Raw genomic sequence first — 18,194 nt, 5'->3', positions numbered from 1 at the left:
TAGACCAGCCCTTAGTGCCTTCCACGTAAAATCAGTAGCAAAGTCCCTAATGAGCTTTGTGGAGTCTCTGACACTTTTCCCTTTATGGGGTCAGAACTCTGCTTTGGGTGGGGGGTTGTTTTTGGAGGTAGGAAGATGTGAGGAAGGGTTTGAAAATAAAAGGGATGTTCAATTTGTGAGTGTCACTTAAGATAGAAAGGCATTCTCCAGCTGCAGCTCTCGTTTCTTGTCTTCTGGTATTTGCTAAGCAGACAATATGTATGATTCAGGCCTTGTTTTTAATTTTATGTTCAAGACATCTTCAGGAAGTAACTCAAGATTTAATATTTTACATTGGACCTAGTGATTAATACTTTATATTCTATTCCAATTTTCAATTAAAAATCCTGAGTATTGTACAAAAGTTGAGATCATCTGACAAAGTTGTATTTGATTTAAAAGGTATACTCCTAAATGGAAAAGATGTGGTTACCAAAGGCATACCTCAATAGGGCGTGAGATGGGGGTTGTGTTGAGGGGGCTGTACTTGAGAAATGAATTCTATCGACTAAACTAGTGATTTTTTATTTATTTATTTTTAATTTCGTCTTTGGGAGCTGGGGCAGGAAAGAGACCATTCTAAGGGGTCTCAAAGATGAAGCATGAGGTACGGAACAAGTTATAAACATATTAGCAAATGATCATGCAAAACCAGGAAAAAAACATGGAGGAAGAAAAGTAAATTTCCTGGATGGCAAATTTATTGACTGTTTAGAGATAGGGGAAGAGGCAGATTTCCATGTCTTTGTCCTCCTTTATATTATTCACTAGTTAGCTTAGTTTTACATATATATTGGGCTGATAGCTGAATATAAAGGTTAATTCCCACTAGAGAGTATAAAATACACTCTCCATTGTACGGCAAAAGTCCTAAATAACCAACATTGCTAAGAATGTAGTTTTAGTTAACAGAACTTGTAGATGATTCTTTGTCCAGACAGTGATGAAGATAGAAACTGTTAGAGAGTTTTGTGGCCATCAGGCTCTACAGGTGTTCTTGTGTTTATCTCTTATTATTTTATAGGGCTTTGTGCTCTGGAATCCCATTCTCTCTGATAGACTCTGTTAACCATCCCATGGAACAGGGATAGAAAATGCTGTAATATTTGTCATTGAGAATGGGAACCTGCTGCAAGTGATTTGCATGCAGGCAAATGGTATTAAAGCAGGCCTGCTGCTAGTAAAATAGAAGCCTAATGTCGATGAGTTAGTATCCTTGATCCTTGAAGCTATAAAAAGTAGAAAAGTTCATTCTTTAGCCTCACTATGAAATTGCTGAACTAAAAATCATACAAAATATAAACTGAATCTCAATCATTAATGAAATTGAGAGAAATGATATAAAAGTGCTTCACTGGTTTGCGTTCTTATTGGACTTACAGATATTTTGGGCACGTAGGCTGTGACAAGAACATATCCCTTTTGTTGGGTAGAGGCTAGTTAGCTGTGCTTCTTTCTGTGCCCTTGGTTACAGGCCTTTGTGTTCCTATGAAAGCATCTGAATCATTCAAGTCTGAACACTAACATAACCGTTGTCCTTACGAACCTGTTGAAATAATAAACAGAATATGCAAGATTTTTCCCAGAAATGCCAGACCCTCAATCTAGTTTGCTCTAAATATCTGCATTCTTTTTAGTTTTTTTAAATCAATCCATAATGAATTTCCATTTGTTTGGATTATAACGGATGATGATATTAGGGCCAGATTCTGCTACCCTTACTCATGTTGAGTGGTGTAGTACTCTTCTTCAAATACCTAGGTTCTTATGGTGACCAAAGTCCAAATGAAAACTTTTATCGTTTGGATCCACACAAAATTCTGCCCTTGTCCTAGGTATTAAATATGAATACACTGTTCACATGCCACTTACTAAGAAGACACTCCTCTTCCTTTTACAGGAGCTCTGATCTTGGTCAGTGAATGAACACAATATAGTGTCTTGTTTGCCTTAATTAGGAGCAAAAACTCAGCCCAGCCTAGCTGCTCACACACCCACAGAAGAAAATAAGGAGTGTGGGGAAGGCAGATTGAATAGGCCCAACTTTGGCCTTAGTTACACCAATGCACCCTATCAACTTTAGAGGGACTGCCTGGGTTTAAATGAAGAGCACAATTTGTCCCAGTACATATACATTTAGTGGAAGGCATTTGTATCTTAGTGTTGGGTGGTGATATAAAACCTGAAGATAGATAAACTTCCTGCTCATGATTCCCAGCTACAATATGTGGTGCAAATGAACAGAATGCCAATAACCAGCTTTTATTAGTAAAATACAGCTGGTTGTTGCTTGCTTCAATAAAAGGGTTAATTTGTATCCTGTGAATAGAACAAAAAGTGTCTTGAATCTATGGCATGCCCTCAGACATTACATCACCACTCAGCCTCTTCTGTTGACATTACACTGAAGGGGAGTTTCAGGAATGCACAACTTGCTGTACTGCCGACTGTTCAAACTCCCTATAAAGTTACAGCTTTCGTTATGTTTAACTCTGCACACTAAACTCTGGTTAGGGATAATATGATTTATGCCCATCAACTAATCAAAACATCAGCACTGCTCTCTTCCAAACAGGATTAGTTATATGGTTCCTAGGCCCCATAAATGGGGGGGTGTTGCTGTGGTATAGAAATCTAACTTTTGTTGTACTTTCCTGCATGCTTTCTAGTTAAAAGGAATTTTTTTGAGGCAGTGGTACTTCAGTGTCTAATTCTTTAAAAATCAAAGGGGAGTTTTCCTCTCTAAAGAGTACATGTATGCTTTTCCTGTGTGAAAGGATGCCGGAGTATGAACCATAGCTCACAGCAACTAATTTCTCTTGCAGCATCAGGTCTTGAAATGTAAAGGACTCAGTGTGCAAATATGGGTTTTGGGTTTTTTTTGGGGGGGAGGGGTTGGACAATTCCTTACATAAAAAAGAATTTAGTGTCTTACTAAATTTTGCAGAGATAAAATTGGTGTCTGTCAGCTTGCTGAATGGCTGGTCTTCATTGATAAAGATTTTTTTATTTATTTATTTATTTTAAAAGCCTGTATTTGGAACTGAGCTTTGTATATAGAAGTTGAAGAAACACAATTCCACAGCCAAACATTGTCACTTTCAGTGTTTGTCATCCCATCCCATCCCAAAAGAGACTTCATGGGATCTGAGTCTCAGCAGAAATGGTAGAGAATACCCCCTTTGATTCTGCTGACTCCCCCTCATCTCCCTGCAACCTTCCTGCCCTGTACATTTCTTCTCCCTCATTTCCTGCAGACCTTTGTAGGAGAGCTTTAGTCCTCTGGCCATAGAGGTCAGCACAAAAGGAGCTGTGCTCCTTTTAGGCTCTGCAGGCAAGGAGCCCTGATTTCGAGTACTTTCAGAGGTTTGCAGAATTGGAGCTTCTTTTATGTGTACTTTAGGAAATCTACAGTGTAAGGACTTCTCTCTTCAGGATGATGGGTGTGGTCTGGTCTATGCTTTTAAAAAAAAAAAAAAAAAAATTACCTGTTGCTAACAAAATAGCGGCCAGCAATGGGTACAGCTGAACTGGTACCGAATGCTGTTTAACTGCTAGTGTAGACAAGGACAAACTGTGTTCAGAATCAAGTTTAAAATCTGCCCTTTTCTAGCTGGATAGTGATAAGAAGGCTAAGAATTTTGTATTCTCATAATTAATAGAATTTTCTAGTCACTGGGTTCAAGAGAGCAGGAAAAGCATGCAGGATGCCTGCAGCTGTAGCAATGTTCAGAAATAGTCTACATCTACCCCTCTTCCTCTCCACGTGCATAGAAACTTCTTTTTTGTTTTCTTTTGGACGTAGGGGGAATATTTTCCTTGCTGCAGAAATCTGCAGTCATAGATTTTCAGCTACTTCTCCTGGTGATTAAAAATTCAGTTTTACTATGCAGTGAGTCTGCAAAATATTGATTGATAGGTTTTGATGACAGTTTTGTATGACAGGTCTTTAAAATTGCTCCTTGGACACTCAGTTGCTTTTAAGATTGGGGTGTGGGGGGGGGTGGGAGTAGTGGTTTGATTTGAATTTTCAGTGCAGTTCCTTAGTCTCTGTTACACAGCCATCTGGCTTTTCTTGTCCAGTCAGTACAGTTCATTAGACCAGCATGTCTCTTACTGGGCAACAATCGATCAATTACTGCAGAGAAAGCCTTTGGGGATCTGTGTAAGTTGATCAGCACATGGTTAACAACAATAGCTGATGAATGTTTCCTTCTCCAACAGCTTTAATTGGACAAACATTGTATGCTTTGTAAACATTTATGTAAATGTTATAAATGGAGAAGATTCTTCTCTGCCCTTGACTTGCTCCTTGAGAATAAGGGGAGGTTTTAAGTCCTGTTTAATTACTTAACATGGCTCAAACATGCGGGGGGGGGGGGGGGGGAGAACCAGCCTGGAAAACAGTTTCAGGTTAATAGAATTGTGCTGGTTAGTGTGAAAAAGGATAACTTTTTTTTTTTTCTTTGAAGCCAGTGTTTTTGTTGTTACCATAACACTGAGGAGCCCCCTGTGCTGGGCACTGTACAAACACTGAACAAAAACGTGGTACCTGTCCCTAAAAGTTTACAATCTAAGTATGAAACAAGGCAACAGATGGATACAGACAGATCGATGGGGGTATACAAGGACACAATAAGACTATATTGGCAGGCTTTATGAGTAGTGGGTCTCGTGCACCAGCAGCCTAATCATAGTCAAATTTGTATGTTGAAAATCTCTCTCTCTCTCCTCTTGGTCACACTACATAGGCCTGCATGATTTTCAGTATGTCTTGTGCCTTGTCCACACCCGTGGCACAGTCATGTTAATGGAATTGGTTTGCAACATTAACCAAACTTAAAAGCCATTTTAGGACGCAAGGCAAACTTGTACAGTAGATTGGGGGAGAGGGGGCTTGTGAATTTTCAAAGGCAGAATAGGTGTGTTGCATAAATCCTATATATCTTATTCATAAAGGGCAGGGTCTTGCTTTCTAAAGTGAGTCTTGGAAGGCAAAAATCCCCACAGAAGAGTCATCAGACTTGTATTCTTGTAGTCTTAGTCATGAATTTTATTTTGGTTTATTTATATGCTTTTTACATGGAATGGCGTGGTTTCCTTTTGTTTGATCTTCCAGAGGGAAAGGTAGATTTGATATCTGGACTCGGGGAAAGAGATGGTGAAGCTGGGAAAAAGGCACTTGTTACCTCAGGAGTACAGATAAGTTTCATTAAGTAGCAAACGTACAAATGTTTGCTTGACTGGGGACTGAAACTTGTATAAAATCCCCATGGGGGGTTAAGGTCAGTATAACTATTTTTCACACCCCTGAATGACGTAGCTATACTGAAGTACATGTGTAGTATAGGCCTGGCCTTTAGCTATGACACTGAGTACGTTTCCCAGAACTGAAGAAGAGCTCTTTGTAAGCTCGAAAGCTTGTCTCTTTCACCAACATAAGTTGGTCCAACAAAAGATATTACCTCACCCACCTTGTCTTTCCCTGAGTCCAGATATCAACTGACATGACTGCAACACTACATACAGATTTCTATTCATAAGTTTTTCTAATTCTAACAAATAGGTCTAGGAATAATTTCCACCTGCCTCTCTCCATACTTTTGATTGGGTATACGAACTCCCCACTGAGCCAGGGTAAGAAGAGGTTAATAGTCTGCCCTGGATACAGATATTAAATCAGCTCTACTCCACAATCATAAGTGTCAAGCCAGGCCCTTTGGCTGGAGTTAGTAATAGGGAGGGAACAGTTATGAGGAGGGAGGCCTCAGAAGTGGCTGCCCTGATGAGGAAAACTCCATATTGAGAGGCTTAAAGGAAGCTGGGTTCACGGGACTGGGGACTACAGCCAGGCATGGAGACAACGGTCTTGTGTGTGGAAGGGAAGGCTTGGTCAACAAACTGGTCTTGTCTTGTCTTCCAGGGAAAGAGGGGAGCCTAGAATATGAACTATTTTTCCTGTCAGGCAGTGGTATTTTGCTGAGGGTTTTACTTCAAAAAAATTTTTTTTTTTTATTTGGAGACAGTTCCATACTTCCAATTTCTTCCGTAGACATGTCCTTATTTTTGTCTCAGCTGTGGCCAGTGGGCATTCTGCTAACATGACAGTGACACAGTACTGAAAACAGGTCCTTGATAAATACTAAATTCTCCTGTTGCTTGCACATGTGCATATTTTCTACACACAAGAAATGTGGAATTATTACAATAATTCCAGTGAAATTGTAAAGTAGATGTCAGTCAATTAATATTCTCCATATGAAAAATATCTCGCTTGTTATCCATTTGAACCTGCCCTGTAGTTCTCATATCATAGGACTGATTTAATATGATGGAAGACCTAATGGCAACTACAGGTTTTAGAACAAAGTGTGGGTTCAGATGGGTATAGAATTCTGCTTATCAAGTGACCCTTCCTTACACACATAATTTGCTTTAATCAGTATAGCGGAATAACCATTTCATGGGGATAAGAGAAAGTGGAATTCTCAAATTCTTCATGTAGAAAATGTAGATTGCAAGATACGGAGAGCTTTCCAACAGACGACAATAGGAAAATAAAGACCTGAAGGCAGTAGGATTCTAGAATATGCTAATGTTTGTTGTGTGACTGCAGCAGCAAAGATCAGATCTCAACTTGTGTGTATCGCCTGTGGGGGGGGAATGGGAGGAGCTGCAATGGACCAAAAGAGGAACACACAAGTCTAGAAGTAACTCTGCCAAAGTCCTAGTCATTGTTAATTCCAAGCATTTTATGCATACTTACAGCTCTGAGAATGAATCCCTGTGTTCTTCAGCAGCAGATATTAACCACACCTGAGAGTTTTCATCCTTCTAAGGCAACTTCTGAATCAGCAACTTGTAGTCATTTGGAAGCCTTTTCCCCTTGTTGTTGCTAACAGCATAGATGGAGGCTGATCCTTCATAAGACCATCTATACTGGGTCAGACCAATGTTCAGTCTAGCCTAGTATCCTGTCTTTCAGGATAGTGGCCAATGCCAGGTGCTTCAGAGGGAATGAACAGAACTGGTAATCATCAAGTGATCGATTTCCCCGTCGCCCATTTCCAGCTTCTGGCAAACATCCTTGCCCATTCTGGCTAATACCCTCTGATGGACCTATCCTCCATGAACTTATTGAGTTCTTTTTTGAACCCTGTTATGGTTTTGGCCTTTACAACATCCTCTGGCAAAGAGTTCCACAGGTTGACTGTGTGTTGTGTGAAGAAATACTTCCTTTTGCTTGTTTTAAACCTGGTGCCTGTTCATTTAATTTGGTGACCTCTAGTTTGTGTTATGAGAAGGAGTAAATACACTTCCTTATTTACTTTCTCCATACCATCCACGATTTTATAGACCTCAATCATATCCCACCTTAGTCATCTCTTTTCCAAGCTTAAAAGTCCCAATCTTATTAATCTTTCCTCATATGGAAGTATTCCATACCATTAATCATTTTTGTTGCCCTTTTCTGTAACTTTCCAATTCCAATATATCCTTTTTGAGATGCGGGGACCAGATCTGCACACAGTATTCAAGATATGGGCTTACCATGGATTTATATAGAGGCAATATGATTTTTCTGTCTTATTATCTATCCTTTTCCTAATGATTTGCTTTAAAAGAATGAAATACTTAATTATGTGCTGATTCTTAGCAAATACTTTTCTGTTAATGGCACATGTGAACATTCTGCATGTTAATATCTACCGTAGTGATCAGCTACTGCAGCAAAAAATGCAGACAATGAAGCAGGTGTTTTTAGCATTGGTGGAGGCTTCTCCTCCCAAACATCTGAGCATGTGAGCTCTTCCCTCAGTGACTGGCCTGATTCAAAAGTCACCACTATTTCAATAATCCTCTATTTGGGGGCCCACCATTTATCTTTTCACTATTTCCTACCACCCTCATGATTCATCACTGCTGGCTTACCTCCATGATCCTCATCAGTGTTACTCTACAAATCAGCTGGTAGAAGATACTCTGTTAGGAGTTAATCTTGCCCATTCCCTTACAGTCTAAGATCCTTGGACCACATATAAAGTGGAGTCTAAGCTGACATAACATTGCTTATATGGCTCCTTCAATGGGTGCCTTTCTTTAAACCAGCTTAGTGGCTTTCTGACACTTACCAACATATAACCATGGCGCTGTGTGCTCCATGGCAACAACATTTTAAATTCTACAGCAGTATTAATTCATTCTGTCATGAAATGTACTTCATTCCTATTCCTATCCCCCAATACCACATGCAACTATGGTTCATTGAAATACTAATTGAAGTAAAATTAATTATTTTCAAAAATAGATGTCTAAACAAACCTGGACAGGTGGCCCATTTACACGCCCCAGGCTTTGGCTCCAATGCTCTTGTACAGACAGCACAGATCAGAACCTCCTTTCCTCTCTGAATGTGCCAGAGACACGGGGAGATTGTAGATGGCTTCAGCAGCTCATCTTCCTTTTTAAGCTTCAGTTGCTGCATTGTTCTTCAGCCAGCGCAGCTCACATGCCTACACTCCTGGCTGCTCCCCAGTCCCTGACTGTAAACTGGACTCCAGTTCTGGTTTCCTGACCTCTGCTTCATGGCTCCATGCAACAGTGCAGGGAGCATGCTCTGTAATCCAGTTAATTGCTATTGTGAGGAAAGCTGGAAAACAAGAGACAACTACAGGGAGATCCTGTCAGGGCAGGGAGATATGGGGGGGCGGGAGGTGGGAACGTTGGCTACTGGCTTTGACGGCAGCAAAATGGCAACTTCTGTGACAGAAATGCTGAATTCTTGGCATCTTCTGAAATGTGGCTTTTTACTCCTACCCAAAGTCCATGGGGTTCTGATCTCCCATCACTGAGCTATTGGTTCAAGCTGTCTGCAGACTTGTGCAGGTGACTCTTCAGTTTATACTACTAACAGCTTTTGATGGCTATCACTAGGCACAACTCACTATTTAAAATGAAAACTGGGACTCGGGTACATCTGTCTGTGGCAAGAAGTGAATTCTGTGGCAAATTCTGCAGCTACAGGCTACATCGTACCATGTATGCACCCACATGCCTCACTTTGGAATTTGGCCCACTGACTCTAAAGTAAGTTTAAGCTTGTGGAGCTTCATCAATGGGAGAGAGGACTGTAGCATGAAGTGAATGATTAGCAGGAAAGTTTTAAAAAGAGTAACTTTAAAAAGTAGAAGAGGAGCTTTTAACTTCCTCTTCCAGCTCCTTGGCATGCAAGTTAGACTCCCTAAAACTTGGACTGCTAGACACCACCACGTACATAGTCTCAGTTTTTCCCTTTGTTACTAGGTTCCCAAAGAGGTTTGCTCCCAAACCAGACTCTTAGCATAGCTGCAGCCTGATGCATTTTGAAGTTTCCAGGCGGGCTGTATGCATCTGTTCTATTCTTTACAAATGGTTTTTCTTTTGATTTCTTTTTCCCTTTCCCCTTAAAAAAATAAATCTGAAACTAATTCCTTCTGGTTATTCTTTTGTAGTACATATATTATCTAAAGCAAGACATGAGGTGCTGGGTATGACAGTGATTTTGGTAGAGAGGGAAACTTGGGGCATTATTGTTCAGCATCAGATGTTTCCTGATAGAAGTATTTGTTTAGCTTTCTCTTAGACCATTTTCAGGGATATTTTGTCATTTTATTTTCAAACTAGGGCCATCTTTCCCCTGTGCTGAGCAGTTTCTGCTTTGATTACGTTCTGGGGTAGCAAATGTTGATAAGATGGCAACCCTTTGTATAATTTAAACAACAACTACAAAAACAACAACAAAACTTTCCATGTAGCCTTTTCTTGTGTAACAAATACCATTTGCAGAACTGCTTTGTTTCTTGAACTGTTTTTGTTTGGGAGGCTGCCTGCATAAGCCCTAATTTATGTAGATCTGGCACAGTCGCCTAGCCTGCTGTGGGCTAGCACTTATAAGCTGTCATATGAAAGGGAACCGCTTATATTCCTGGCACCACTAGGTCATTTTGGCACTGGTAAGCTGCCTAAGTGCCTGAACATGTTGGCTTGTAGGAATTACTCTTTGGAGTGCTTGGCACTGAAAGGAAGGGTTTCTAAGCAATACAGAACTAGTGCACACAAGTTTTGTAAAGCAACTGGTGTTTGATCCATGCTCCTTCATATCAGTAAACAGGCAATTTGCATTTGTAGATGCTTACTCATACCCATATAGTTTTAAAATTGGAGCTGCGAGGATAAAAGAATAGTTGGTTGCATTGTGTCGGTGGGGGGGAATGTGAGGGGATTCCAGAGGTCTGATGCATTGTTGTGGCAGCACATATTTTACCTGTAAAATAACTATCATATTTACAATTTTTACAAGGTCGTGTTTTTCTCCATGTCGTTTGGCTTTATTTTTGTTTCTTAGTCCTGTGTTAAGATCACCGGACCTGTCTCTTCACAGCCTGCTATCACTCTGCCTGATGAGTTTGTTTATCCCTGGAGAATGGAAACCAGTTAAACTGAAGCCAGACAAGTAGAGCTTATCTTCTGTCAGGGGTCAAGAAAAGGCCAAATTTTCTTTCTCTCTCACTCACAAAAAAAGTTTGATTTTGGGGGGGCTAGATTAATCAGATTTTCACCAGTTTAAATGATTCGTAAGTCAGTAGACCCAACAGAGTTACTTTCAGTTTACGTCAGGGTAACTGAGATCAGAATCTTCCCCTTTGTCCTTAGTTTACATGCCCTGTTGTCCATCATCTGAGATTAAGGTAAATGAGTCACAGAGCAGATTGATGGAAGATATGGTAAGAGGTAGTTTTTGTGTCCCCTGGCAACTGGAAGGCAGTGAAATTTTCTCTTTTTTTCAAATGTCCCCTTGTCACTGTGACGGGTTGGACCCCTTAGGATGCCACCTGATGTGTTGAGATACCACTGAGCCCACTTGTTATGCCAGCCTGCGACCCTTTTTACCTGTCTTGCTGAGCCAGACTATTAAGCCTCCTCCAGCACACGCACAGGCAGGGCCACACCCAACTGCAGGATGAAACAGACACTGAGATCAGTTCTGGGAAGGCTCAGTTTAAGGGACGTGCCCCAGCACTCAGGTGTCCACCTCCCTTGGAGTGCAGACCCAAAGGTATATTATGAAATCCGCCTCCTCCCTCAATGTGGAGGAAGGTATGCACAACTCCTTGCCCCCCTCCCCCCAGTAGAAATTACAGAAACTGGGTTTAATAAGAAACAAAACAAATTTTATTAACTATAAAAGGCATATTTTAAGTGGTTAAAGGGGTAGCAAACAGAACAAAGCAGATTACTAAGTATATAAAACCAAACACGCAAACTAAGCTTGTTTCACTAAAGAAATTGGTTATAAATAGTAATTTCTTACCCTAGATTTTGTTGCAGGCAGATTACAGAAAGTCTTGAAAGACAGCTACACTGGTCTCCAGCTTGAAACCTCAGTTAATATTACTCACAAGCTGGGTGCCCTTCCAGCTTGGGCTCAACCCTTATCCCCTCAGTTCAGTTCTTGCTTCCAGGTCTTTTTCAGTGTCTCTTAGGGTGGGGAGGCAGAGGAGAACCTCAATGTCACTCCCCTGCCTTATATAGCTCTTGTATGGCGGGAACCCTTTGTCTCCCAGTGGAAGAACACTAGTATTCCAAAGGGTGAGTCCAGTACCAGGTGACTCAGACCCATGTCTCTGCAGAGCTGTGGCTGCCATTACTTGTAGGCTGTCTGGAGTGTCCACAGGAAGGCTAAGCTCTTTCACAGCCCATTGTCATTGCTAATGGCCCATTAGCCCTGTCTGGCTTTTCCATTGTTGTATCTGAAGGACTAATTGGGGTTGACGCCCAAAGTAACACATTTGAAATACAGATACATAATTAATATTCCTAACTTCCGATACAGAAATGATACAGGCATACAAATTGGATAATCACATTCAATAAATCATAACCTTTCCAATGATATCTCACATGAGCCATCTTGCATAAAGTATATCTGTTATGTCCTATTCATATCGTAAGCATATTTTCATAAAGAATATGGAGTGAAACGTCAGTCATACTGAACCTTTGCACTATGCAAAGTAGGGAATACATAAAGTAATGTGCATTGTGCCTTTGTGTACATATAAAGCATTTGTTCATCCATTATAGGCTGCTGAAAGGAGGGGCTGTTTGTAACCACCTCCCCAGCAAAACTATAAGCCAAAAAAAAGTACAGTATTGTGATAAACTTGTATTTGCGGCGTTGGCTGAAATTTAAGAAGAGAGAGCTAGATTTGGTCATTTTCCTTCTACTGAATAATAGCAAGATGATTCTTGGCAACAGTGAGTGACTTTTCATGGTAATCTTCATAAAGGTATCAGTGGTGCAGGGGTGGTTGAATATATGGCACATTCTAGATGCTTCTGGTGTCTGAGGATGAAGAATTTTGAGTTTAGGAAAGGGTGAGAGCTTGAAGTTCAGGGTGGTTGGGTCTGGGATTTTGGTCTGGATCCATCTCTGCTTTGGAGGCTAGACTGCATAGCAGACCAAAAATAAAACACGGACAGCAGACACTTGCTTGGAACTCTCGTCCTTTTGTGTCCAGAGTTCTGAGATTCCTAGCTGGGGCAGCAGCCTGTCCAGACACACAGAGAAGTAAAACTTTGAAGTTCTAAAAGTCATGACCAAACAGCTGGAATTCTCTCAATTCACTTTTAAGAAAGAGAACCTAATTCAAGTGATGCCTCACCTGTAATTTGCTTTATTTATTTTTATTTCTAATAGTACATCCTCTCTGGCTCTGACGACTTCAACTTATACATGTGGAGAATTCCTCCGGATCCAGAAGCAGGTAAGTTTGTATGTGGAATCTGACGAATACCAGTGTTTAAATACTAGTTACCTCTCAAAATATCACACAATATCATACTGTATTATAGATTTGAGGCCAGAAGGGGCCCTCATATACTCTGTTCTAGCCTGACCTTCTGCGTAATGCAGGCCCTAGAACTTCACCCAGTCTCTCCATTGCATTGATCCCAATGACTTGTGCTTAATCTAGAACATAACTTTTTGGAAAGACGTTGACTCTTGATTTAAAGACGTCAAGTGTTTGGAGAATATACCACTTCCTTTGATAAACTGCTTCAGTTATTAACCCTCACTGTTGAAAACGTGTACCTTATTTGTATTGAATACAATTAAGTATGACCTGTTGTGCTGGGGGGCACGGATCAGCATTCACTCGCACTCCCCATCAGTACTTGGCCCAAGTCGGGGAAGCTAATGATCCAACCAGCTAACCAAATTCGGTGATGAATCCTGGTCACGTGCCACCTGAGGCACATTGCACATCCGCTAATAAGAAGACGACTTCCTGTGCTACAGTTACATAGTAATGCAGCAGATAATTTGCCTTAAAAGTAAAGTGCCAAGTTTTTATTTTATTCTTAAAAGCTGGTCAGGTACAGTGAATTATGAGAGCTAGCTGCTATTAGGAGAGTGGGTCATAAAAGGCTCAGCAAACTGGAGAACTTTGGAGAAAATTAAGCCTCTTAATTTTGGACTGGTTATTAAACTTGATTCTGTATAATAATCTATTTTATTGGTATACAAAACTGATGACTATGTTTAGACCATAGAAATTTAAAGATATTAATGTCTCTTTACCAGGATTATATGGATTTGTCCTGCCTTTTCCTTTGACTTTCTCATCCTTTCTCTAGGAAATCACTCTCCTCAATTTCCTGTGTAACTTTTTGGTTTAAAACAGCTATTTGAAATTAATAAGAGAAAATGTGTAGATTCTAAATTACACTTTTATATTCTAAAATAGGCCTGTTCATATACTCTTCCTTTACTTTTCGGTCAGTTCTTGGATTCAGGATATTGCATTTCTCTGGCAATGGATGCTGATGGCCCTAATATCTAGAGGATCCATCCCTCTGTTAGTTGTCTTCAGCTATTGGCTGTGAACCACGCAATTCTGAACTTGGTGCTGAGCAGATGAGCACCTGTGTACAAGGACTGATACCTAGAGTTAGCACAAATTAACATGTCATGTTAGTCAACATTTTCCTGACCATTCTTCCTGTAACTTGAGGGTGGGAGTAGTATAAGATTTCAACACTTCAGTTACAAAACGAATTGCTTAATGTCAAATGCAGTAATGATCAGAAAATCACAAGATAGAGTATGTATGTCTTGATCTCCTGTAACCTGAGTGGTTCCCTTTTTGGAAGAATTTAGCTGAGCTCATACTCTGGCTGGTAAACCATTCCTATCTCATATAGGCATCACTTTATTTGCTGATATTATGCCACTCCCTGGAGGAGGCCCAATTTAACTGTCCTGTGCTGCTAATCTGTTTTTAAACCCTGATGCATTTTAATGTACCCAGTGAACATTTCCAGAATTTGATCTGAGAATGACTCTTCAAGATTTTCATTAGTAATAGTGGGGCCATTATACATCTTATGGATATTGGCTTCTGTGGTAACTAATTTGCCAGCCATCCAGTTCATCTAGGATGAACTGATCTGTAGTTATCTGTCTTCTTCACTCACCTCTTCTTCCAATCTAAGAGGGAGTGGGGGAATTCTCCAGAATTTATGTAGCCTTCTTTATTGTGATGAAAGGCACTTTCTAAACCGGCAAGGCAGTTTTTTCAACCCAGTGAGTAGGGTTTGACTACAAAAATTACCGACATTTACATTAAAAAATCTCCTTCCACAGGCGTGCTGAGGCCTTTTTCACCTCACCCCACCTCAGCTAATACAGGAAATTCCCTCATGCTCAGTTTCTGGCCTCCAATACGAGTCTTAAGAAGTGTCTGTATGCCCATGATCCAATAAGGTAGAGTGAGGGCAATCATAAATGTTATGAACTAAAGTTGTACTGTTCTAATTATTGGTATTTTTAGTAAAGATATGACTACAGCTGAGTTATGAGCCCTCTTCAATTGATTTGAGACATAATATTTCTATTAATACACATTTAAGGGAGCATTACTGATGATTTGTGTATGATATGGTACCTTTCTCTTGCAAGCCTGAAATTGCTTTACAGAATTACTAGGTAAGGAGAACTTCACTCATTACCAAAATGTAGCCACATCAAGGGTGGAAAGTGATGATAGCTGTTTAACAGCTCACAGCATCACCCCACAGCCGATTAGAGGAGGCAGTAAAGAATACACTGTTAAAATAGAACTGCATTTACCTCAGAGTTACGAACTGACCGGTGAACCACATACCTCATTTGGAACCGGAAGTACACAGTAGGGAAGCAGCGGAGACCAAAAAAAAAACAGAAAAACCAACAACAGTAAAACTACTAAACGTAGTTTAAAAAAAAAAAAGGGGGGGGGGAAACCTTTTCAATTTTTTGTAAACTAAGAAAACTTTCTATGCTTGTTTCATTTAAATTAAGATGCTTAAAAGCAGCATTTTTCTTCTGCATAGTAAAGTTTCAGAGCTGTATTGAGTCAATGTTCAGTTGTAAACTTTTGAAAGAACAACCATAACGTTTTGTTCAGAGTTACAAACATTTCAGAGTTACGAACAACCTCAATTCCCCGGGTGTTTGTGACTCTGAGATTCTACTGTATGTGGAATGCAACTACTTGTGTTGGCATCTTTCCAGGACTCTGTAACAAACTCTGCTACTCTTGCAAATAATTGTAGTTTAGAGATGTTCTCCCAGTGGATAGGCTGGGCCATTCCCCACTCCACAGTAAGCTCTCCAGTGATTTGTTCAGCCTAGTTTTAAATGTCCCACACAATGGGGCTTTCATTGCTTACCTTGAGAGACTTATGTCACAATAGAATAGTTCTTTAAAAGTTAGGAAGCTTAGAAGAGTTTTTCCAACTTTCTCCCTATATGTTTGATTATTTTTAATAGGGATAATGTAATATACATGTATAAGTGCCAGCGATCACACTTCCTTCATCCTTTTCCCTCCCTCCTTGAAGATGGTGGAACATTTGTTCCCGTGCTTCCCCCACATCTCCAGTTCCTATCCAGTTCTCAGTTACTTTTCAGAAATAATCATCAATGGCTTGGTGAGTTTTTTAGCAGATGGTGTTTGGTAACAGCAGATGGTGTTTCTCCTGACCGAAGAGAAGAGCGAATGTAAAGGGTGTGTTGCTTCTCCAAATTGTTTCCAGTTCATTTCAGTAATTACTCTGGCCTTGTCTGCTTGTTCAGCTCCACCAGTGTAGCAACAAGAGGCTAGTGTAGATGAGGTGCCGACAGCTTTTAGCAACAAAGAATCCTGAGGTAGACAACCCTGAATTTAGACAGTGATTTTTACTGTAACTTTTTAAAATCACATGTTTTTGCTGGCAAGTGATGCTGGAGTTTCCCAATCAATTTAACAGTAAGAGGCAGACAGTAACTCCTTGGTACCTAAATCAAATTCCATTGTGCTATAGAAAGTTCACTTTCGAGCATATCTTCATTCATAGGCATAGCCCTTCCCCTAGAGGCTAGGAAGTGATTTCAGCGACTTAACCCCTTAAAATTAAAATTGCTAATTGCATTAATGAAGAATGTTGAGCTGGATCATTTAGGGTGGAACTTACTTTTCCCCTCAGGACATTTCAAGTGAGAATTTTCATCATCAAATTATCCAGCCCACCTACGTTCCAGTCACATTAATCAGTAAAAAAAACAAAAAAAAAAACCTATTAATGTTTGCTTGTTTCACAAGAGCTGTTACCAAAAGATACTTACAACTTATGCTAGGTCCATGTTATCACCTGCAACTTCCCCTACGGAGGGGATGAAATGTGTAGAAATCTTGAATAATTGGCCATAAAATTTGTTGGAGGGAGAAGCTGATCTTATGTAGCATTATACTCCTCCTCCCCATCCCAGGTATGGCAAGTGCAATTTAGATGTTCTGGTATTCTAGTGAGGGTGGAGGGGCTGCACCACATGACAGTCCCCCTGGCAAACCCATGAGGAAATATCCCAAGGAATTAACATTGACTGTCAGAGTTTGTTCCTTCAAGTCCTGCTCTGCATCTGCAGACTGTCAAGCATGTGGTTTGTTGGGGGGTGGGTTGGTTGTTCAAAGAGTGGTGGGGAGCCTCCAGCACCAACATCTCAGAGGAAACCCTGCTCCCCCGGCAGGGCACAGTATTACACAGGGACTGACCCTCTGTGCAGAAGCCTCCACTCTCTATGGATGTTTCAGTCTGAGATTTCCCTGTGGATTTCAAAACATCTCCAGGCCTCCACTTTGTCTGCATTATAGACTATTCAACCCCATTCTCTAGAAGGGATAGAATAGAAACCTCTGTTTTTTGCTTAACTTTAGCTTTGTATAGTGTTTTGGTTTTGGGTTGTGTGGGTTTTTTTTGTTGTTTTGGTTTTTTACACACAAGGGTCTGGTCCATGCTGTGTGTATCTGTGGGTTTTTTTTTTTTTTTTTTTTTTTGTGTGTGTGTGTTTGCTTGTTTTTTGCAAATGGGAAGCCATGTATTTTTAAAACTAGAAACAGAGGTGTTTGCTAACATACAAAGAGCCAGATTGTGCCTGTCCCTTGCATGGGTGCACAAAGGAGTGGGGAGAAGGAAGAATTTAGGATGTTTTACCTGGACTCCTCTTCTCCCCCCTTGTAGGAAACATGCCTAATCTCATTACCTGTATCCTACTTATTCATGGGGAGGAGTTCATTACCATCACCATTCCCCACACCACATGACTCCCTGAGGTACAATCCCTCCATGGATTCCCCCTAGCATTATACAACTCAAATACAGGACTGTGCCCTAAAGGCACAAAGTGTCCCAGAATATTATTAATGGAAAAACAAATTAATTTAAATTGGCTTGCTACTGCAGTGCCATGTATTACAGATTAATGGTGTTTTGTGTCAAACTGGCAGCAGCTGTGAACATCTGGCCCTTCTCACTAGTTTTCAGCACTTTGAATAATTCACAAGGCTTGTATGAAGTTACATATTTGTCTCTGGAACTTCCCACTACCTTATATGAGTGAGTGGATTTTTTTTTTTTTTATTAAGTTTTAGATGGAAAAGACTTTGTTAGGTCACTCAGTTTGTCCTCGGGAGGCCAGTGGAGGATTGTTCCCTGCAGTAAGTTCTCCAGAGGCTTGTCCAATTTTAAATGATTTGAGTAATGGGACTTCCATTACTTTTCAGACTATTCCACATTTTAGTAGACTTCCAACA

General features: G+C 40.4%; 1 protein-coding gene across 1 annotated transcript in view; it reads left to right on the top strand.

Annotated features, from left to right (window-relative positions):
* The window catches only part of DCAF5 (DDB1 and CUL4 associated factor 5), a 91,726-nt gene that overhangs the window by 55,494 nt on the left and 18,038 nt on the right, over positions 1-18,194 (top strand). The window contains exon 7 of the mRNA XM_024218828.3: positions 12,779-12,845. Within this exon, the coding sequence (XP_024074596.2) occupies positions 12,779-12,845 (67 nt within the window). The remainder of the gene's footprint in view (positions 1-12,778; positions 12,846-18,194) is intronic.

The sequence above is a fragment of the Terrapene carolina genome, unplaced genomic scaffold (genome assembly GCF_002925995.2).
Source record: "Terrapene carolina triunguis isolate 2854851 unplaced genomic scaffold, T_m_triunguis-2.0 Scaffold96, whole genome shotgun sequence".
Lineage (NCBI taxonomy): Eukaryota > Metazoa > Chordata > Testudines > Emydidae > Terrapene > Terrapene triunguis.
The sequence above is the reverse complement of the archived record's forward strand: the minus strand, read 5'-3'. Positions and strand labels throughout refer to the sequence as shown.